We start from the raw sequence: 22,832 nt of genomic DNA, 5'->3' as shown, positions 1-22,832 counted from the left end.
AAAAAAAGGAAACACTCCCTTGTAACAGCTGAAGGATCCTTAGGTCTGATACACCCACACATAGGTCCACACTATGACCCCTCCCTACACACACACCCACACACACACACACACTGTAGACACTAATCCACTCAGCTGTGGCCCCCATCATAAACCTCTTTGGGTGACACTGGCCCTGACGAGACAAAGAAGGGGGATCACCAGAGCTCTGAGACAAACATGAGCAGGACAACACAAACAAGGCCGTCCGATTAAATCGGCGTGGCTAAGCTGATAAAAGCCGAGGGGCAAGAGTGGCTCTGAAATGCATTAGAGCAGGAGCCTTTTGTTTATCGAAGACAGGCGGACAGTTAGTCCGACTCCCCAGGCGGTCCAAGGAGAAAAACATGAATACTTCGGCTTAACCACAGCGCCGAGCGAAAGGATGGCATTACCAGGTATTACCTGTAGAAGGGATGGCATTACCAGGTATTACCTGTACTGTTCAGTGCTGCTCTGGTGACACCTGGTTGACACCTGTGAGAGGTGTGAGCAGACTAAATATTGACTGAGCAAGCCCAAAGAGGACATGCACCCACATGTTTTATGTAGTCCATTTCAGTGTGACAATCAAGTAGTTTCAGTTGCTTTCTTGAGCTCTGGATGTCACAAGTTTATCATTACTCATCTTACAAGAGTTGCAAAAGCACAAATCAAACAGAAACAGTCAAAGCATCGATCATGAGCACAGGCAATGTCATCAGCTGTCATAGTGAGCAGCTCCTTGTTTTGCTTTCAGAAAAGTTTCATGAGATAACAAGTTTTGCATTTCGAAATGTGCGATAAATATCAATCCGTTATAACTGGAAAAACAAGCTAGGGATAATAGGAAAACAAGATAAGATCTTGAGAAAACAACAACATAAAGTATTTATCACGGGAAAACCTGCGTTGTTATCTCAAGATAGTGAGATAAATAAGTGGAGATGTTGAGAAAACAACCAGAGTTGACTCGTTATCACAGGATAATAGAGTGAATAAAATGTATAGATGCATGTCAACTCAGGGCTTCCATACCATAGAGCAGGAAATGAGTCAATAAAAATACAGCATGTGGAAATTTGCATCATTATTTCTGTTTGATTTGACTTTTAATCTTGTATCTTTGCATTTCTGATAAAATAAGAGCTCTTGATGAGGCAACTTTGCCCCCGGCAACATGATAAAAGACATTTTCACCATGTTGACGCAGATTTTAGATGAAAGTGTTGACGTAACAAGTAACACATTGATTAATAAATAATAGAAATGAAAAGAGAAGTTAGTTTCAGCTTTACATTGCCTTTTTGAATATGTAGGGGAGTCGTCAATCTTGGTTTTGGGGCCGGCAGTGTGGAGAGGAAATCTGGCAGATGAGATGAAGACAAAAACATGATTTTCCTTGACGTCCAGATTAATTCACTTTAATCTGTGTAAACAGGGCGAGCCTCAGTGACGCGTCTGTGATAAACAAACATCCACCCTTCTGTCCCAGCAGGGGTTACCATTTTTTATTTTAGTCGCTATAATCACATTATGAAGGGAATTTAATATTGTTTGTCTGAAACCAGATCAATCTGTTAGATGTTTGACTTCTCCAGGAAGGATTTCTAGTGGATGAAAGATCACTTTTTTATGCTTAGATTAAATATTTAAATGTAAAAATTGAGGTTGTTATAAATGTCTTGTATTAAAATCTTCAAACCACACTTTGGTAACTAAATTAAAATTTAAATTGAGGAAAAAAGGCTTTACTTCCTTAATATTGACAAAATGCTCAACAGCCAATCTCTTCATTCCACCCAAGATCTGGTAACCTGTGTGATGGCATTCACAAACACTCACCAGAAACTCTTCACCACTTCTGTGAACTCAAAAACATTATGTTTTATGATTATAATCACTGATAATGACTTCAAACTGACCACTTACTGTCCACTGGGACTTAATATCAGTCAATCTGTTCAGACTTAGATCCTGATGACACTAATCCTGTTTTCAGCCCCCTTCTCATCACATATACGCACACACACACTCACACCAGGGTGTCACTGGCAACGGGCGAGCCTTTGTGTCTGAGAAAAACAGACGATTAACCTGCTGCTGCTGCTGCTGCTGCTGCACAGTGACGGACTCTAGGGATGTGCATGCACACACAAACACACACACAAGCACACAAATGTGCATCCCGGTTCAACCTGACAGACCAGCAGTGCTTCCATCAGCATCTCACACACCAATGCAGAAGAAGAAGAGAGAGTGGGAGACACCCAGACAACCTGGCAGACACAGGCGTACACAACACAACGTGTAAGGAGGGGGGGGGTAAACAAGCAGATGTTTCTAATGAAGCAGGAGGGTTTGAGGGCTCTGAGGGGATTGGGGTTAGACGTGTTTGTGGCTGGCTGCCGGTCGCCCGCTCTGTTCCACTACGGACAGAGATAGAGGTGATGAATGGAACAAGGAGGCTGCTAGGTATCAGAGGTTTCATGCTTTAGTGTCAGAGGTGGCGCCTGGGATAAGTTTCGAGATCATCTTAAACCCACTGAGTCCTGAGATTAATTTGGGAAGAGTGACCCCTCAGATGACGGGGTTTACCAACTGACCTGCTGTCTAGTTAGAGTGACACAATGACACAGATGAGAGCAGACTACTTAATGACTGCAGGTCAAAAAGGAGATTTTAGAGAGGCTTATGTCTAAAAACAAAACATGTAAGAGGAAGTAGAAGTTCAGTTTGTCCAAAGATCCAGAAATTCTTGAAAGATGTAATTAACTGTCTGTCAGAGGTGTTTAGTATTAGTATCCCTCTAAATGTTAAACTGTGTATAATTGGAATTTATCCAGCAGAGTTTGTACAAACAGAAACAGACCAAATTACTGGACTGTGGACTTGTACATGCTAGGAGAGCCATCGCATTGTGCTGGAAGAGTTTGGAGGCACCCTCTATGACGATGTGGAGGAAGGAACTTTCACAATGTATTGGTGTGGAGAGACTGAAATATATTGCAAAAGGAAAACGGAAGGATTTTGCACATCTCTGGGAACCATATATGAACATCATTGAAGCTGGACAGTAGATTACATCTGAAAATGTGGGATCAATGTTATTTTATTTCTTTCTTTCTTTTTATTTGTTCAAAAATGTACATTCACTTTTGAATTTATGCAGGTGGAGTGTGTGTGTGTGTGTGTGTGTGTGTGTGTTGTAATAAAGCAAAAATGCCAATACATTTTTTTTGGAAAAAGGGTTACTAGGGTTAGGGTTATGATTAGGGTTAGGGTTTAGGGTTAGGGTTAGGGTTTAGGGTTAGGGTTAGGATTAGGGTTAGGGTTAGGGTTTAGGGTTAGGGTTAGGGTTAGGGTTAGGGGTTAGGGTTAGGGTTATCATTAGGGTTAGGGTTAGGGTCAGGGTTAGGATTACGGTTATGTTTAGGGTTAGGGTTTAGGGTTAGAATTTAGGGTTATGGATAGGGTTAGGGTTAGGATAAGGGTTAAGGTTATGATTAGGGTTAGGGTTTAGGGTTAGGGTTAAGGTTAAAGCCCCCTACTGAGCTACTTTTTTGACTGGAACAGCTCATGTCTGTCCCTGTCTACAGTCAGTGGTGTAATTAAAAAACATTCACACACACATATCTATTTTCAATTTGAAGCAACCTCCCGTTGTCATTCGGTTTATTAATCCCCAGAAATTAGGGATGTTTACAATTAATCCAGTATAGAGTATCGATTAATTGTTAACAACTTACTCTGGCTCAATGCAGGATACATGTTCTGTTTTCTTAAGGTGTGACAGCTAAATATATTATATCTGCATTAAATCAAGTAAATATAATGGGTTTTTTTTTAGAGAGGCTCCCAATAATCAAATGCACTTTAACAATAATATCATGTTTGAATCAATGGTTGCTGAAACAACATGCTTGGCTCATATGAAGTATAAAATATAAAGACAGCTGTGGAAAATTTTACAGTTCAACCAGGAAATGATTTTAAACATGCTATGAGCAACTGGTGGGGTGTGGCTCTTTTGTCACAGGGAAACCAAAAAATATGATGGGAAGGCACGACTTGTAATATATGAAAGAATGAGGTATTAGTTAGACTCCTTAAATGATTTCAGTGTTGTTGATCTTGACTGATGAACCCACCTGCTCACACCTCACATTGTGCTAAAGGACCAAAAACAAAAACTCTCTTTTCTTTTCTCCCCTCATTTCAGAACACAAAGCTCTCCTCCATCAAGCTCCCCCAAAACTCCTCAAACAGAAGCATTTCCCTCCCTTCAAAGTAATCCTCCTCATTTCATGAAAAAAACAAACTGATTTTGTAAGTTGGCACACAGGTGGCACTCCTTGAGTTATTTTCTCTCTCTCAAAAACAAGATCAGAAATTCAATCAAAGAGCCGAGCTCAGCCAATAGCATTTCAGTGTCTGTGGCAACAGCAGCATCAGATCAGGCTGCCCATTGGTGCGATGTTTCACACAGGGAAGGCTGTAATTGGCTGATAGCGCGCCGAGGCTTCATTGCCTCCATGGCAACATTGCTTCCTTATTGCTTGGGGAAGGTGAAAAAGGAGGGAAAGAGGGGAGGCGACTCTCACTCAGACACTACCTCTGCATTATTCATCCTTTGTCCCTGAGTGCTCGTAGAGTGTGTGTGTAGATGTACCGGGTGATGCTCGCTTGTGTGTGTGTGTTTGTGCGTGTGTTTCAGTGTTGGTCTTGGTGATTGGTTGAGACTTGGGGGGTGAACGGGGTGAAACCGGTGCAATAATTGCAGTCAGCGGTGCAATGCATCAAACATCACTACAGCTATATATAAAACTGATAAATGAGATGGGAGGCCATTCATTCAGACGCTGACTTTTGAACACAGCTGTCAGCCTTTTGAGCTTCTTTACTCTTAATGGAGAAACAAACAAACAAACAAACAAACAAACAGAGATTAACCCTACAAATTGAGCGTGTGAGAAGGTGTCACAGCAGCAAACATCTGGACTGCGGACCGGCCGGCCGGCTTGCATCATCCTCTCTCTGAGCTGAATCCATGTTGGCACCTCATGCCAGAGCGAGGACAGGCTGAAGAAAAACAACACCACCCACCAACAACAACAACAGCATCACCAGATACAACAAAAACCACGCGGCTTGTTTGTTGTTGTTTTGAATTTTTTTTTTTCTTCACGGCAGCAGAGGGAGGGGGGGAGGGAGGAGGAGAGGGGACAGGGTGGGGTTTGCAGAGAGAAAAACATCACACAGAGATTAGGGGGGGGGGGGGTTCATTCAGGACTCCTCCCCCGCCCCCGCATGTATGTGTCTGAGCATGAGCAGGGGGGATAACGTCTGTTGACAGGCGTGCCGGCCAGCGAGCTGGATGGCTGTTCCTCTGGCTGTGAACACGATGACGAGATGGCAACAGGCACTCAGCATAGCACGTGCTCTCAGTTGCCATCGCAACCTGCCCTTGGATACAGCGTGCTGGTTGGCCGTTTCTCACTGTTGTTGTTCTGTGTGCGGCTGATGAAACCTCGTGGATGAGGGAGGGCAAGCGGTACAGCATGGAGCTGATTTCCCGCCTTGGTAGAAAGTGTTGCTAGGCACATTAGGGGTCAGTTGGTAAATAAACACTTATTATGTTAATCACCCCCCCCCCCCCCCACCCCCGCCCTGCCACAACACAGATCTTTACACTTGCTGTTTAACTGTTAAATCCTTGAAATACTTCTAATTACAAAGCAGGATCAGCCTCTGATCCCAGCAACCTCACTCACAACAAGTCACAGGAAAAGAAACATTTAAAGAGATTATCCTGGTTGTTTAAAGTGCTCTGATACACTTTAATCTTTCATTTAAAACAGACAAAACTCAGATGCTTTTTCAGGGTGTTTCTGCATAATTTAAACAGTTTGATACTTTATTACACAGAAAAAACAGCTTCTAGAACTACAGATACATACAAAAACAGAAGGTTATAATACTTATTAATTTCTAATTTTGAAAAAGTCTGCCTGCATTTGTTCTAGTCCACCTTAATGACAGAATAATGATAGATGAATGTGCCTCACTGGGATGCAGACAGTATGAGAGTGTTGTTTTTTTTAATGGGGAAACATTTAATACATATTTCTGAATGCAGCTCACGTCTAGCCGAAACAAGGCATAAATGTATCAATCCTTCAAGGCTACATGCCCGAGGAAGTAAACAAAGAAAATATGTGTCTGCGAAGTGTGTGTGTTTGAATGTGTGTGTGTGTGTGGCCTTGAGCGGCCCGATCAATACTGCATTGTGCTGACTTTGCACCCTGCCTGATGAAATCCTGCACAAATAAACATTCTGCACATAGCCCACATTCACCCTGCACCAGACACACACACACACACAGGGAGAAGATGGTGCCACGCGCCGCGGGAGCTGCGCTGACAACATGATTGATTACAAGTGCAGGCGCTCTTTGTTTCACCGTCGGTAATCAGGACAAAGCGGAGGGTGGAGAGGCGGTGTGAGTGTGTGTGAGGGTGTGTGTGAGGGTGTGCAGGTAGGATTGGTCAAAACCTGTTACTGAGGGAATGTGTCTGGATTGAAACCCAGACAAGGAAGCGTGAAGGTAAAGGTGAAGGGGAGGATGGAGGATGTTAAACCCTTCTGTTCAACACCTGGATGAAGCACCCACCCCGACACGTTGACGCCCATCGCTGTCACGCCTCGTCACTTTCCTCCTGAAGGCCGATTTCAATCTCCTCCAGCCTCTGAGCCATGGACAGCACCAGCATTTTCATCTAAGAGGGAAGGAGGGAGGGATGAAGGGAGGAAGGGAGGGGAGGTCAAGGGAACAGGAATACAGTGTGGGAGAAATAAAGTAAAAAGTGACGATTGAAGAGGGAGGGCATAAAGAGGCAAGAACAGGGAAGTGGAAAGTGGACAGGTGGGAAATGAAGGGAGCAGCAGGAAGCAGTGAGGAGGAAAGAAAGGAGGAGTACAGATAATTGGAAAAAGGGAGGGGGGGAGAAAAGAGAGGGATGAAACCCAGAGGGGAAGTGGTCAGGGATGGATGGGTATGAAGTGGGGAGAAGGAGAGTGGGAGAGGGAGGGGTGGGGCAGACAGGTCAGTGAGGGTACAAGATGAAGAACCCAAACAAGTGTCAGACAGTCAGACAGTCAGACAGTCGGTCAGACAGACAGACAGTCGGTCAGACAGACAGAATACATTAACGATGGCGGCGGGGTGACGAGCACCTTCGTCAGATCCAGTAAATCGGAGGACAAAGAAACCTCTAATGTGCCAGACTGAGTGTCATCTAAAATATTTATACCGGTGACGACTCAGGAGTAATCAGACCTGAAAGCAACAACTTTCTCAAGAAGAATTAGAGAGTTATTTAACAACCCCCTGTTTATATCATGTAATACAATAACTAAGGCTGCACCTGTGATTATGTATCTCACTGCAACAACATCAACAAGCATTTCTGCTATTATCTACAAGCAAGTAAACAAACAAACAAAAGAAAGATCTCAAAAACTAAGCGACGTGTTCAAATTGCTTTCTTCATACAACAATCCCAAACACAAAGATGTTCTATTCATAATAATGTCATCAGTCACAGAGAACCCTCACAGCAGAAAGTATGGCACCAAACTGTGACGTGTTTGTTAAATAAATGTCTCAATCAATGATCAAAATGTTTTCTGGTTACGTTTTTATTCATCAGTAGTTATTTTATCTACTGATCAAAGAAGCTGAACTTATCAAATGTACATTGGATGCATATTTAATCGTCTTAACATGAGCATCACTACAGGAGCTTTGTGTAAATAAAGCTTAAAGGTGGGAAACACTTTAATGACTTCATTTTAATAAGACGCTGTCTTATGAGGAGCTTGCTGCACTTAAAGCTCCTGTAAGGAACTTTCAGTGTATGTTGATTTTGGCGCCCCCTGTGGACAAAGGCCTGGTTTATACTTTGCATCAAATCGACGCCATAGCTTTATGACCAATTTCCACCAGATCTGTGTCAGGTCTGTCCAGAGTTAATAGGCTTCTATTCTAGTCAATGTGTTAACTTCCACTGGGTCCACTCTGTTACATTCTGGCTGGTCGGAGCCCTCCGGATCAGATACGTAAGACTTCTTTTTTTGCCATAGCCTGGATTAAAACCTCCAGTTAATTTTCAGAATAAAACACTGTGTTAGCATCAGATCCTATTTCACTTAACTACTCCAAAAAAATGTCATTGATTCAGTCATTACCGCAGGAAAACGTCGGTCACATGACTTCAACTGTATGGCGGTCCTGCTCTGTGCTCCGCCCTAAAAATGCAGCCGGTGGGTGATGACTGACGAGAGAGGTCAAGAGGCGGACTGGGTATGGATCTGGTAGAAGTCTGATGTTAGCCGTAAGTTTGTCCTTTTCTGATGCAGAGGCCTAGGCGCGCAGTGTGACATGCACCTCCTCCCCAACGTAATCACGCGTTGTAACAACTCGTACCACAATCCCTGTGATTGGTCCACTGGACGTCATCGTGTTTCCTGCATTTATAGCACTTCTAGTATCGCAGTTTATCAGCCGTTCATTTCATCTCCTTAGATGTCACTGCTCTGTTCTGCAATGCAATAATAACTGTGAGATAAACAGTAACATGTATCAGCTCCAACTTCAACTTCAACGCTTGGAATCGCTGTGAAAAAGCGAGCAGGAACTTAGTGGGACAGGAAACAGGCGACCCTACTATCAGAGAGAGTATTGCTGCGCAACACGGACAGATCGACGCACAAGCATGTGGTGCTCATGTCTGCGTCAGCCACTGCTGCGTAGGGTCAATGCAGAATTTTGTCCAGAGACAATGTCAAGAAAGCTCTTCTGGTCGCGTGTAGTTAACAACTCACTCCTCTGACAGCTCCCTTCACCAGCAGTTTGACACATCAGAAATGCTGATGTTGTCGTTTGCTTTTGTAGGTCATAAAAGGCATCTGCATCAGTTTCAGTCTGATATGTGAGCAGTTAAAAACTCCTCACTGCAACTTTAATTTTATTTACAAATCTCCATATCGCAACACAAGTCATCTTCTTGTGTTATCTCAACAGAGAAGATCTAGATAGCTGTCTTTATAATACAATGTACAGAGATACGACTAAATCAACAGCAGGCACTGGAGAAAGGGGAAGACTTCCTTTTAACAAGCAGAAACCTTGGGCAGAACCGGACCCTTGGTGGACACTCATCTGCCTCTGATTGAAAAGTATGTTTGAGTGAGAAATAGATTTTAAAAATGTTATATACTGTAGTTAAACTTACAGACAAAAGGTTAATCCAGTTATGTTTGTTTTTGGCTCTTTAAAAGGTAAACGGACTGGTACTTAAATATCCCTCTTCTAGTCTGTCTGACCACTCAAAGCACTTTTACACTTCTCCTCATATTCACCTCACACCACGTTCACACACTGATGGCAGACGCTGCTTTAGTACAAGGACATTTTGGCATGTGAGTGCAGGAGCTGCATCAAATCGCCAACCTTCAGATTGAGAGACGACCGACTCTCGACCGAGAGTCCGAGCCACAGCCGCCATGAGCTTTATTGAGAGAACAGGACGGTAGATAGAGAGGGAGACTGGGAAGAGAGAGGGCAATGACACTGAAGCCTGCCTTTGGTCTATAGCCTCTATACATGGGGTGCATGATTTAACAGCTGAGTGAAACTGATGCCCCTTTACCTCAACTTTTAAAGTTGCAAAAGCAGAAGACACTTTGGCAACCAGGCAAAAGCTTCAAACTGCCAAAACTTTGAAAATTGAGTTATCAAGATGCAACCATATATGGATGCACATGAACTTTATAATGCAGTAATACCAAGTGGAAACCTTCGGTCTAAAAATATGAGGTCAATGCGGAAGTGTTCAAAACTGCAGTGCATCAAGGATCCGCTTGAGGCTGGCTCTGGAAGTACCAGAAACCACATACACACCAATTTAAAAAAGCTGATCTTTACAGCAGAAATAAACATGTTTACAGTCTGGTACAAAAAACGAGTGTAGTCGTGATAGCTCATTTTGGTTTCGGCACACACTGTACGGGGGGGGGGGTTTCATAACGCTGTAATTTCGAAGATATCATGATTACAAGTTTTTCAATGAGGCACATCTGACTTGATTGACAGGCGGGAATAATGTAGCTGTTGGCGAGGAGGCTCAAAGCCCGCCTCTTTACCTCACAATCGCTCAACTGAAGTTATGTTGAGTTCAACATTTCCAATATGGCTGCCGCTGACGATTGACCTCAAAACAGCGCTTCAGAAACAGATGGGTGACATCACGGATACTGCGTTCATTATTCATAGAGTCTATGAGTAATACAGAATATTTCACCTCCTTATATAAAGCTAGATCCAGTAGGTCACTGGTACATCAACCCCTCATCATCACTAAAGCAACAATTACCCCTTTATTTCATTTCTTTTGTGGCAAATGTTTGTTCTGTTCTTCCTGTTAAAATTGTCTGCAACACATGGCAAACCAAAGGCAAAAAAAAATGGCTGCCAATATCCCAAAAAGGTTGCCAATGGCAACCTGGCATCTGTTGCTGTTGAGCCCTGATTTTGAGGAGAAAGCTGACGGTGTAAGCTGGCACAACAGCTCTGGGCCCCGAGTCAAACACAAAGCGGATGGAAAGAAATTAAAGCAGGAGCCTGAGTGATTCACGCCAACTTATGTACACAAAAAACAAACACTGTTCAGGTTTTTATAATCCTGTTACAATGACCAATGACTAACCATGGATGATGGATACACTGTAAGACCACCTACAGTTGATTCAATCAGGGTGCAGATGATGCTAGATTAATCTTCCAAACAGGGGTAAGTCAAGGTCGGGTTGATGTAAGTGTTAACCTACGTTTTCACCATCATGAGGCGTGCCTGTACTTTGAGATTCGTACACCTCGTACAGTTCTCACACCCTTTTTTGGATGAACAATATAGTACCTGTGAACGTCCGTGCCTGACATGAACTAAAGAGTGGTATAAGTTGCTGCTTTGGCACGTCTTATACATTAAAGACAAGTTTGAGATAATCATCTGTCTGCACGAGATGTCTGCTGGTAATTTGAACCCTTTCCAAGTCATAAAAAGATAACTGACATAGTACAAACTGTTCAAACTGACGCACACTGTTATGAACACTCCATCATGACCTAGTAACACACTAAAGGCTATCCTGCTAACGTGCATATCTCGTTTATCACCTTATAGTGAAAACGTGTTTCTTAAATTCACCGTTGCACAGTCATCCTCTCAGCAGACAATGGATCAACTGTCACCTGCAGAAAACTCATAAACCACTGTCAAGTTAAACTGAATGCCAAACATACATCCAGCAACAGTCACAAAGACACTTCATGATCAAAACATGTTTTTCCTCTCACAGAGATTCCTCAGCGTGCTCCCATCACATCTATTGTCCCTGGTGCTAAAGTGAGGGAGGGCTGCAGGTGCTGCTGCGCTCTATCACCACCTACTGGACCAGAGTGTGTACTTAATAGGTTTTCAAACAAAGGGTGATTAAGAGGAACTTCGAGCATCACTTCAACATTCAAAAATATTTGAAATCACCCTTAAATTTAAAATATTTTAAACACAAATATGACGAATGATTATGGAATTACTTCAGTGAAATATTACAAAAAATAAAAAAGTACTTAATTTAAATTGTATATAATAAACTTAAAGATTATGCACTTCATAATTTTTGTATGGAATGATTTAGAGAGTAATATCCTTATAGGGTATGACCGGTGAGATGAGGTAATGTCTGATTCAAACGTCTGCCCGTCACAGAAGAGGGCTTCCCAGCACCGAGCTGATGTCATCACAAGAACAACCTGTGCATTGGTAATCAATGAGAGAGAGAGAAAGAGAGAGCTTCTCTAAAGCACAGTGAGAGCACAGTCTGCAACACAACACAGCAGAGAACAGCCTCTCTGCTACAACTGCTGCACAGTGTGTGTGTTAGATCTGGAGTTTTGTATCATTTTTCATTAATAATTCAAGTGTAAGCACTTCACTTCACCTGCATTTAAAGGGAGAGTGGTGGTTACGTTTTGTTACACACATTGTGCTCAGAGGAATACATGTTTCAATGTCACAGTAACACACTATGAGAGGAAGCAGACAAAGAGCAGCAGCAGTCATAAATTACCTCTGTCAGCTGTTGTTCCACAATGCCTCTGTACTCCAGTGTGACTGGCTGCTCTTTGGGGCCCTCTGCTGCCAACATCTGTGTCGCAGAGCCCAGGACATAACTGGAGGAAATCACAGGAGAACAAACACAATTTTAAAAATCATCTACTGTAGGGTTTAAATTTAGGAATCATGCTTACTTAATTTACACCTAATATCTTGCATCTTTAAATTGTAGACCTAATTCAAGGTGGTCCACAGGGCTCACATTTCCAAGGTTAAGCTGTCGAGCATCTACCTGTGACACATGCACATATGTATCGGTTATGCCCTAAATTACAGAAATTTGGGCACAACACCTTCCATACTTTATCTGATATATGAAAGAGAAATCTAAACCTCAGCTCTGCTCTCACCCTGTTTGGTATTGCTGGTGGAGACAACCCACATCGGACTTCTACAGAGCACCGCATGGTTGCTTTTGCCTTCCTCTAAATGTAAGGGCGCTACTCTGACCACGCTTGGCTAGATGCTGCAGGATGTAACGTCCTGTCTCAAACTTAATTCTATGAGACATGGGGAACCCTTCTTATCCTACTTTCATAATAATCGTACTAAATCATTATGAACTGTGCTTTGAGCCTTGACTTTGTGTGCTGCAAACTAACTCTTAGATATTATGCCTTGAATGTTTCAGGACAGCAGGGGATGGAGGAATAGAGGAGGGGATGGGAGAGTGGGAAGGGTTGTTCCAGTACATCAGGTATCAGTGTTACTGCCACAGGGTTTTGTTTTTCTTAACTTGTCCTGCACATTGTCGTACCATCTGTGGCAAGGTGGGATGTTTCTGCCCAACCCTGGTGTTTTTATATGTTCTTCTTTTTATTGTCATGTGTATATTGTAAATTTTCAATAAATATATTTGAAACAAAAAAATTTGGGCCTGTGTTTTCATGTTTTGGTATAATACAAAAATCCTCTTGCACTAAATTAGAAGACGGTATCAGCGAGTTTAATCTTCTTAGGGAAACGTCAGCTGCTTTTTGTGAAAATGCACCTTTTTGTGTCAGAGAAACATCATAGATGTAAAAAATCTCACCAAATTTCATGTTTTGAACATTACACTTTCTTACTTAACTAGCCTTTGCCATTGCTGCCCCGACTCTCTGGAACTCCCTCCCTCCACACATCCTCAACTCTGACTCCCTTCACTCATCTAAAAACCACCTCAAGACCTTCCTGTTTAAAAAAGCATACAACACATAAACCCTGCTCCCTCCACACCTCTGTCTTTGTTTTGTTCTATTTATTTTCTATTTTCGTTTTTCACACTTTATGTAAAGCTTCTTTGAGTATGCAGAAAAGCACTATACAAGTCCTATCAATAATTATCATGATTTAATTTATAACTAATTTATAAGTAAACTGTGCAGACACTGGAAACATACACAACTATTGTATTTCTTGTTACTACGTTCAATCAGAAATTTTCTTTGTGCAATAACCTAACTTATCTATGCATAAGTAGAAAGTGTACATAGTGTACATATTTGTTATATTTAATATTTCATTTTAACCTTTAATATAATTATATTCTAACATTGCAAGTGCAATATTATAAGTCATATCCCCAGTCCCTTGTTGTAAGCTGCTGTAACAAAAAATTGTCCCCACTGAGGGCCCAATAAAAGGATATCTTATATCTTAAAAACCACATATAGAGCGAGCCCTATATACAGAGGCAATAGTCCGGAGGTCACAGGTTCAAATCCTGGCCTCTACCATTTGCTGCATATCTTCCTCCGCTCTCTACTCCCCACATTTCCTGTGTCTCTCCAGCTTTCCTATCCAATAAGGGCAAAATACATTAAACAGACATGAACCATGTTTTAAATAATCCCCACTAGTATATAATAATCCAGGCTGTGAACACACACCTGTCGATGTCTGCTACATTAAAACAGAACGTGAATCTCTTGTGGTCCAGGTTCCTTGGCGTGGATGCGTAGACCATGCCGAGTGCAGAGTGGCAGCCTCGACAGACCAGATCCACGACTAGACTGCAGAGGAGAGATGTAGAAAGAATGGTCACATGATGAGCAAATTTTACATGATTAGATTAGATTACAGAACTTTATTGATCCCCTGTGGGGGAAATTTATATGCCACAAGGGTCTGTTCACAGAATCAACAAACAATAAGACAGTACAGTTACAAAAACACAACAAATAAACAAATAACACAGTCTCACCCTTTGAGGCCTAATTAACAGCTATGGGTCAGATTTATGGCTACAAGTGTTAATACACAAGTGACAAAGTGCAAATGACTTTCATAAGAAAACAACACAGATGCACAATTACCCACTCATATAAAATCCCTACGGCAGAGTTATGGGCTGTAAACCAAAACTGTTTTAGAGAAAATAATTCACAGTGATGGAAAACCAATCTGTATTTAACTGTATGATGATATAGGATACTTTTTTTGCATGGTCCCAGATATAGTCGCACCACACCTGTGCTTGTTCTGTACATAAAAAAATAATAAAAATAGAATAAATAAAAAATATAAGAAAAAAAACAAAAAAACGTATCCTAATCCCAGCCCGACCCCAAACCCACCCCACAATCCATATGTAAGGTTAAGAATATGATATATGTAGAAATAATTAGAACAATGAGAAAATTAAATAAATAAATGAAAAAAAAGGGAGAACTGAGGAAACACTTTAATGATGTCTTGATGAGGAAACACTGGAGGTAAGATAAGATTTTAAAACTCAACACAGGAAATTAAACTCACTAAAATAAAATAAATGAATAAGATATTAAAACTCTTAAATATTAAACCAGTAAATTAAAATAAGATTCTACACTGAAAGTAAAACTGAATAAAATATTAAAATGCTGATGTAATCTGTAAAAATCTTAAATATGATAAGATCTAATCAATAACTAAATAAATAATGAAAACATCCACACTAAATTTAAATAAATGATAATAAAAGTCGACTGAACAAATAATATGTGGCTATAATCATTTAAAATAGGACTGTAAAAAGTGACTAAAATTTGAACTAGATAATAAATAAATAAATAAATAAAGTAAGTAAGGTGAAATAAAACTATTATACTATTTAAATTAAACTAACTAAATTAGACTATTATGTGAGAGAATCATTTGAGTTGACTGAACTGAGTGTAATCTTTTGATAGCCTGAAGCTGAGCTGAATGGGGACAGACTAGTAGAATGGAACTAGGTACACTTTGACTGCAGGGATCTAACAGCCAAAGTTCTTCACTAGATATACAGAAAACTTAAAATACCCCATGATTGGCATACAACTTAAATTGTACTGTTGTAGAATTAACTATCAAAACTTTTACAAAACAGATCCCCCTGCACAAAAAACACTACTTGCAAGTTAAAGCTTAACTTATAATGGTGTAACATAATGTAACTCATGTCCTAAGGTGGAGCTTTCCTGCAGCATAATGAACATTATTGATTCATTTTAGTACTTCAGTAGTTTTATCTTGTACATTGAGCCTTCATACCAGACGGATCGTTTTCCAACTTCAAGCAGGCGATTCTCTTTCCCCACTATCACGTTGTCAGTGACCCCTGAGACCAAAAACACACGTCAGCATCATACACAGTCTACTGTCAGCATCAGGTCAACACTGTACTCAGAAGTCATCTTCAAAACCAGTTAAAAACTCCTCCACTGTGTAAATGCAAAATGCAATCAGACTTTTTTGTCATTGTGCACGAAAAGAAGAGGAGAAAGCATGCACAAACTCACGCTTCAATCTGATTTGGTTCTGTCCATCCTCACTCCCATCCCAGGAGAGTGAGTCCCCGACAGGCAGCTTGCACTTCCCGCAGATGAACACCACAGGTCCGTCGTCCTCTTCCTCCTCCACCTGGCCGAACAGCTTCTCCTCCACGGCGGTGGAGTCCACACTGGACGATTCAAAGGTCGCGTTTACATTTTTCTGGAGATGTTTGAATAAGTTTAAGCTCCCTCTCGCCGCCATTTTTTCTTACTAACTTCCCTAAACAAGCTGTTTCGAAGTTACGCGGGTTGTTGATAGTGGTGCAGGCAACCGAAGAGTAGCCGACGGAGGCAAGAGTTCAACTGCAACCTACTTCCGCTTTCGTTTTTCAGATCTCGTTTTTTAATCTCCTGTCTTAAAATATGAACCACATACACACCCATTCAAAAAAGACAATGTTTGCAGCAGAAATAAACATGTTTACAGCCTGGTTCATAAAACGGATTAGGTCTGAGTAGCCAATTTTTATTTATTAAAGCTGCTGTGAGGAACTTTTAGCTGGTATCAATTCTGGTACCCCCTTGTGGACAAAGTACAAGATAAAAATGTCTAATAACCGCTCAATTAAAGTTTAATAACAAAAACACCTATCATTCCTTAATTTATGTAGTCATAATTTTTTCTTTAGTTTTTCAGAATTATTCCACTAAGCTTTTTTGTTCAGTGGAAGTAGCTTGTATTCATAGACTGTATAAAATATAACGTTGTTATTGACGTGAACTATCTTTTTCGGATTAACATCTTTGGGAACATAGAGACAACATGACCCGGAAGTACTTCCCGTCTTAAACTTTACTATATTGTATTTATTATTCAGTCTATGTTTTATAGCAGTCGTCTTCCTAATATTCTTAATTATATTCATCAGCGTTTTTATCCGGTATTGTTTAATTTTAAAATTTAAATTCATTGTTATTACCAAATATACAGTTTTAATGCGTCTTTCTGATTGGCTGGCAACCCGGAAGTAATTGGAATGAATCTTAGGCGCGCCAAACCAGAAAACGAAAACAGTAGTTGTTTCTCTCATGGTGTACTGGACTCCCTTGAAGTCTTAAGTGGATTATTTCTGTGGTGTTCTCGGTCTTTGTTTTCGCCATGTGTGAAAAGATAAACAAGGTAGTACTTATTGTCATTATGATACTGTTTAATATCTTAATGCAACGAGTGGCGTGGACTAATGTTGATCCTTTCCCTCTCCTCAGGTGAACAGCTGGCTCAGCTCAGTGTTTGGAGATCAGCTGATACCACAGTTTGAGGTCAACACCAGAACTGTGGACATCCTGTACCAGCTGGCACAGTCCAGTGAAGCTCGGTGTAGTGACACAGCTCTTCTCATAGAGGACTTCAAACAGAAAGCTGCAGAGTATCAAGCTGAGGGTGAGAGATGCAATTCACTTATTCCAATAATCTAAGCAGAAAACAAGCCATCAGTAACATGCATTTTAAAGGATACAGATCACAATAACATGGATGTATCTGGTTTGGAGTTATAATCACATTGCATTCACTGCAGTGCTGAGATCTGCATACATACAAGTGTAACTTTGAGAGCTATATGGAGTGTAGGACAACAGTCTTGGGTCCCAGAATAAGTTTAACATCATTTTCACTCTACTAAACCCTGTTTCCTCCGTCTAGATACTCACGTTCGGGATGTTCTTCTACAAGGTGTCGGTCTGTCCTGTGGAAGCTTGTCAAAGTCTGCTTCTGACTACGTGTCGTCTCTGGTGGACACTGCGATGGTGCTTGGAGTCAAAGACACATCACTGGGCAGGTACGTTGCTGTCACCCTCTTTAAGTCAATTTTCTGTAACTGTCTTATTATCATCACATGCTCCCCTTCATGAATCTGTCTTTTCTAGCTTCATGCCAGCAGTGAACAACGTTACCAACGAACTGCTGGAAGCTGAGAAGTCGAATAGGAGACTTGAGCGTGAACTCAAAGACCTCAGAAAGAGACTTGGTGCTACTCTGGTGCTGCGGAGCAACTTACAAGAGTAAGAGCATGGATGACTCCGGCATGCTGATAGAAGTAGTGCATAGACTGCTGCATACATTGCATTTCATTTGTAATAAATGTTCTCTATCATTTTCAGAGATATCAACAAAACAATGAAGTCTCAGGCAGTGGAGAGCGCTAAAGCAGAGGAGCGACTCCTCAACATGGACTTTGTTGCAGCAAAGGCTAAGGAGCTCAGCAACAGGCGGGAGAGGGCAGAGGTACAATGTGGAGTTCATGTTATTAGTTATGCCCAATTGAATGTGGACATTAAGATGCTAATGCATGGTGCAAAAACACTACTATCTAACACGAGGGGACAGACAAAACCTAGATATTTTAGAATGCTTCTTCTAATTTCCCCTGTTTTGTTGTCAATATCTACATCTTAAGGTGAACAAAACTTAACTTTAACTTAACCTTTCAATATTTTTATGACATTCAAGAGGCTGGAGTGTCTGCAGTTATATGAATATTACTGAGGTAATAAACATCCAATTATAAGCATCAAGACCTGCAATCAATTGATAATGCACACTGTTGGCTTGATTCCCCCCCCCCCTTCTCTCTCTCTCCTGCTCACTGTGATAGACCCACACTCTGTCAATGCTCTGATTGTTGTGGGCACTGTCTTGTTTTTTGACAACTTGTGGCAGTTTTTTGTACACAATATTATTTGGTATCACTGGTTTTGAGCATTTTGATACACCACATAATCAACAACAGGCTTCCTCCTCACAGGGCTCAGCTGCTGTTAAAAAACAGATGTGTTTTTAGAATAACAAACATAATGTTAGTGGGGAAGGTCACCAGAGCAGGTGTGTTTATGCAAGCAGAAGAATGTGTGTGAGCAGATTCAAGATTTTGTAGGGAAAAAAATGAGTTAGATGAAACTGGGATTTGGGTGCAGGCTTGGCCTAATGGTTGAGTTGAGTGCCCATGTAGCAGTTGGCCTGGGCTCAACTCCAGCCTGCGGCCCCTTTCCTGCATGTCATTCCCCCACTCACTCACCCAGTTTCCTGCACTATACACTGTCCTCTACTTCATTAAAGACAGATTGTAGTTTGATCTCAGTAGAGTGTGGGCATCATGTTTCTGCCCTAGGTTGGGGTTACAGAGCCGATGCTGTGGACAGGGCCAACAGTTGACGCCCTCTTATTGTCAGAAGGGACCAGATATCCTAAATACACAGCAACAGCAGCTCGGGCAAAGCCTTCTCATGGAGCTTGTTTGGCCGTTTCATTCTCTATTTATCTTTCCCGCAGGCTCAACTTCAATCCAGGAACATGGACAAGTCCCTCTCACATCAGGCTATTGTGCAGCTCTCTGAGGTAACTTCAGCTGTTACACATGCAACACAGATGAAAAGGAAACACTCTCTCCTTTCAGGGTTCTTACTCTTATTTCTTCTCTCTGTAGGAAGTCACGGCGCTGAAGCAGGAAATAATCCCCTTGCAGAAGAAACTAGAACCTTACATGGACTTGAGCCCTGTAAGTCTGAGTCTTTTCCTGCAATAGTCCAATAATATTACCCTAAGATATCTTTTTGATGGCATTTTGGGAAATCAAATTGAAGTAAATGTGTGCAAAATTAACTTCAAGATATTGATTTGACTCAAACAGACTTGACATCTTTCATTTTTTAAATGTTCACCTTCTTAATCTGCAGAGTCCGTCTCTAGCTCAAGTGAAAGTTGAGGAAGCAAAGAGAAAGTTGGTGAGTATCAAACAGTTTATCCATAAAGGCTGAGATGTAGTTTCACATTTTCTCACTTAAATTCCATTTTTTCTTTCTCTCAGGCTGCAATCGATTCCCAACTGGAGATGAAAGTGGATTTCAAGTGAAATGTTCCTCTTGTTAAAACCTTATTTTTTGCGTTTCTCATTGAAAATGTTGTAAAGTAATGATGTATACTTCTTGGTGACTCTTTAATTTTAATAAAGTGTTGTTATCCACAAACTTTGTTCCTTTTGTGATCATTTTCTTTAATCTGGCTGTCTTTAAAAACGAATTACTGCATGTAGTCTCTACATCAGTGACCCACTTGAGCTAATTACATTACCCACTTTTATATGCTCCAAGACAATTCAGACTTAATTGACTGGGGGGTCCAGATGGGGCATATTTTTTATAGAGTTAGCATATTGTACACATCCATCAACGAACATCATTCCAAAATACGCGAAATCATTAAAATTAAAAAAGAAGAAACCAATGAAGTATGATTATATTATTAAAAATAAAATAGAAATAATTATAGTTATTAATGACATCTTAGATTAATGTAAATTAACATAAATATATGAGAAATAAAAAAATAGGTTATACACAGTAATAGTCCAACATGCTCTATGAAGGAGTCAAATATGTTGTCCCCTTCAAGGACAGAATGGGACCTCAGGTCTTGTTCAAATTATCAGAGCAAACTCTAATACTGTATTAATTTTTTTCTAAATGATGGAAGGACATCATGTCTCTCAACCATGATTTTGGAGATGGAGGGTTTGATCTTTCCAGTGAATCAGAATACATCTGCGGACCACAAGAGAAGCAAAAGCAATACTGTATATTTTTCAGTGTAAAACGTAAAACTTAAAAAATGTTCTTACCTTGATGATTTAACGACGAAACTCAACTTTATTTATATATCACCTTTCATACATATAAACATGCAGCCCAAAGTGCTTCACAAAATAACAGAGAGACAGAAAACAACAGCAATGGTAAACAAGATCAGATGAAAACAACAAATAAATAGATTAATAAATAATTACATAAGATAAATAAATGTTAAAACAAGGATTTAAATAACAAACAGTAGACGTAAGTCCGAAAACAATTCAAAGTTCTAATAAAAGAAACGTGCTGCATTCATTGACATGCAAAAAAGCAACAACTAGAAGCATGATGCAATCATAGACTGTATGAAATATAAACCAAGTCTATGTTATGTCATCCACTTGTTCAAAGCACAACCTAAATTTTTGCCTAAACTCAGGTGGAGAGGCAAAATTTCAGCAGGCATTTAACATTCTGGCTACAACACGTCCATCTGTCCTTCAATCCAGCCCGCCCCTGATTATGCACATTTCTGTAGAACTAGCTGTGGTAAAAACAAAACTGGCATGTTGTAAGAAATTCACCTCTCTTACAGTGTATATGAAAAAATAAATGAGTCAAATACCAACATACATTTTTGAACCAGGCTGTAAACATGTTTCATTTTGCTGTAGAAATGGGCATATTAACATGGGACCTAATGGGGATTCCTTGCCTTTGCAGTCAGCCTCAAGGAACAATTTTTTGCACTTCTGCAATGACTTCTTTTAAAGCTCTTGAAGTTGCTGTGTGGTTGCAACACAGCTACCTTTTGATAGTCAATATCAATTGATGTCCCATCTCTGACAAAGCTGAATAGCAATCATAATTTAGGACATATGGGTAGCCAATCAGATTTCAAGGAGGTGCCAGACTACTCCTGTCTCTCTGGATTTCACGTTTTATGTTTGATCACACCTTGTTGTGCTTCAAAAGGAAATTTAAAAATATTTATATTTATGATCACTTTAAAGTCACATTCCAGCATTTAATGTAAATCTGACTTCTCCCTTCCTTGGGCTGGACCTGTTCAGTTTATCTGCCGCTCTTCCTGTTTGTTACTAAACATCATTAACACTAATCAAATGTTTTGTCTTGACTGTGCAGCCAAATTCGGGCCCTGTGATTCCAATTTGAACAAGTTCTTACAAAACAGAATTCCCCTGCGAGACCAAATATACCATCCGTCTTTCTAAACAGAGTGAGAAGGGGAGAAGGGGAACCTTATTACTGGAGACATAGCTTGGTGATTATCCAGAGGGTTACTTCTTTATGTTTGTATAGAAACATTGATATTATTGCTTTCACACTACATATTCTTTCAACATGTTCCAGGACTTTTCTCACCGTACCTTCACACGTGAATCTAATCCTGTTGTGGGTGCTTTTCCCAAGCGCAATTATAACTTGCTTTTTGACCTACATGGTTGAATCTTGTCTTGAAAACAACCTTATTTTGTGTTTGACAACAGAATTCCACAGGCTTTGGAGGGATAACTGCACATGAAAGGAGGTTTTAGAGCCACTCCCTGGGTGCCTAAAGCTAAAGCACAGAGAATGGAAACAAACTAGGGGGCCTGTAGTCCAGTTTGTATGCAAAATATCACCCCTCAGTTCCTCCCCCTGCCACTTGGCCCCCCTTTTGGAGAGAGCGTGGAGACCCCAGCGCCTCTGTCAGTTTGACTGTTGTAGGTCTGCGCTGCAGTTTGACATGTAGATTGACTGGTTACCATGGAGTGGGTCATGGATGTGGGCTGGGGAGCAGTTTACCCAGTAGGCCCCCTGATTCATTGAAAGGCATCATGGTAAGAGCGTCGACAGTTTATGAAAGGAAACAGAGTCAAAATATCGTAGGAATAAGAACTTGATCTTTGTTGGCAAAAAGACAAACAAACAGAACTTATCTACAACTGAAGTCAACTTGGGACTCAGACAGAGCTCACACAGAGCTTCATTGACGTGAATCAAATGTTATTTGCCAGTTTTTTGGAACAAATTCTATCCAGTGCTTGAGTTGTGTTATTGTAAGAAAGGTTTGACAATGTTCAGTACTAGTACTTTATGGCTATCAGGTTTAGTTTGAATTTCTCTCTATTTCTTCCTGCCTTTTTAATAATAACATTGACTTTACTTTATACATTTTTACATGGAATAAATAAAGACATTACATCATATGTCATATAAAGAGGTAGTACT

At 40.7% G+C, this 22,832-nt stretch overlaps 2 protein-coding genes across 2 annotated transcripts; one reads left to right on the top strand and one right to left on the bottom strand.

Annotated features, from left to right (window-relative positions):
- Positions 1-5,833: 5,833 nt before the first annotated feature.
- mis18a (MIS18 kinetochore protein A) lies at positions 5,834-16,336 on the bottom strand. The gene is made up of 5 exons (XM_034684475.1): positions 16,002-16,336; positions 15,754-15,820; positions 14,130-14,252; positions 12,212-12,314; positions 5,834-6,798 (listed from the first exon to the last, which is right to left on the bottom strand). Exons 1-5 carry the CDS (start codon positions 16,234-16,236, stop codon positions 6,718-6,720), a joined length of 609 nt encoding a protein of 202 aa, XP_034540366.1. The 5' UTR covers positions 16,237-16,336; the 3' UTR covers positions 5,834-6,717.
- A 661-nt stretch (positions 16,337-16,997) lies between these two features.
- haus1 (HAUS augmin-like complex, subunit 1) lies at positions 16,998-19,997 on the top strand. The gene is made up of 9 exons (XM_034683667.1): positions 16,998-17,154; positions 17,241-17,415; positions 17,677-17,812; positions 17,901-18,035; positions 18,135-18,258; positions 19,303-19,368; positions 19,457-19,528; positions 19,707-19,754; positions 19,838-19,997. Exons 1-9 carry the CDS (start codon positions 17,134-17,136, stop codon positions 19,880-19,882), a joined length of 822 nt encoding a protein of 273 aa, XP_034539558.1. The 5' UTR covers positions 16,998-17,133; the 3' UTR covers positions 19,883-19,997.
- Positions 19,998-22,832: the final 2,835 nt, after the last annotated feature.

This window comes from Notolabrus celidotus, chromosome 5 (genome assembly GCF_009762535.1).
Source record: "Notolabrus celidotus isolate fNotCel1 chromosome 5, fNotCel1.pri, whole genome shotgun sequence".
Classification (NCBI taxonomy): Eukaryota; Metazoa; Chordata; class Actinopteri; order Labriformes; family Labridae; genus Notolabrus; species Notolabrus celidotus.
The sequence above is the reverse complement of the archived record's forward strand: the minus strand, read 5'-3'. Positions and strand labels throughout refer to the sequence as shown.

Coding starts and splice junctions, on each gene's coding strand:
- mis18a (XM_034684475.1), bottom strand. CDS start 16,236: ATGGCGGCGAGAGGGAGCTTAAACTTATTCAAACATCTCCAGAAAAAT. Junction 14,253..15,753: donor GTTGGAAAACGATCCGTCTG/GTATGAAGGCTC, acceptor TCTCCTCTGCAG/TCTAGTCGTGGATCTGGTCT. Junction 12,315..14,129: donor AATGTAGCAGACATCGACAG/GTGTGTGTTCAC, acceptor GATTTCCTCCAG/TTATGTCCTGGGCTCTGCGA.
- haus1 (XM_034683667.1), top strand. CDS start 17,134: ATGTGTGAAAAGATAAACAAG. Junction 17,813..17,900: donor AAAGACACATCACTGGGCAG/GTACGTTGCTGT, acceptor TGTCTTTTCTAG/CTTCATGCCAGCAGTGAACA. Junction 19,755..19,837: donor AGGAAGCAAAGAGAAAGTTG/GTGAGTATCAAA, acceptor TCTTTCTCTCAG/GCTGCAATCGATTCCCAACT.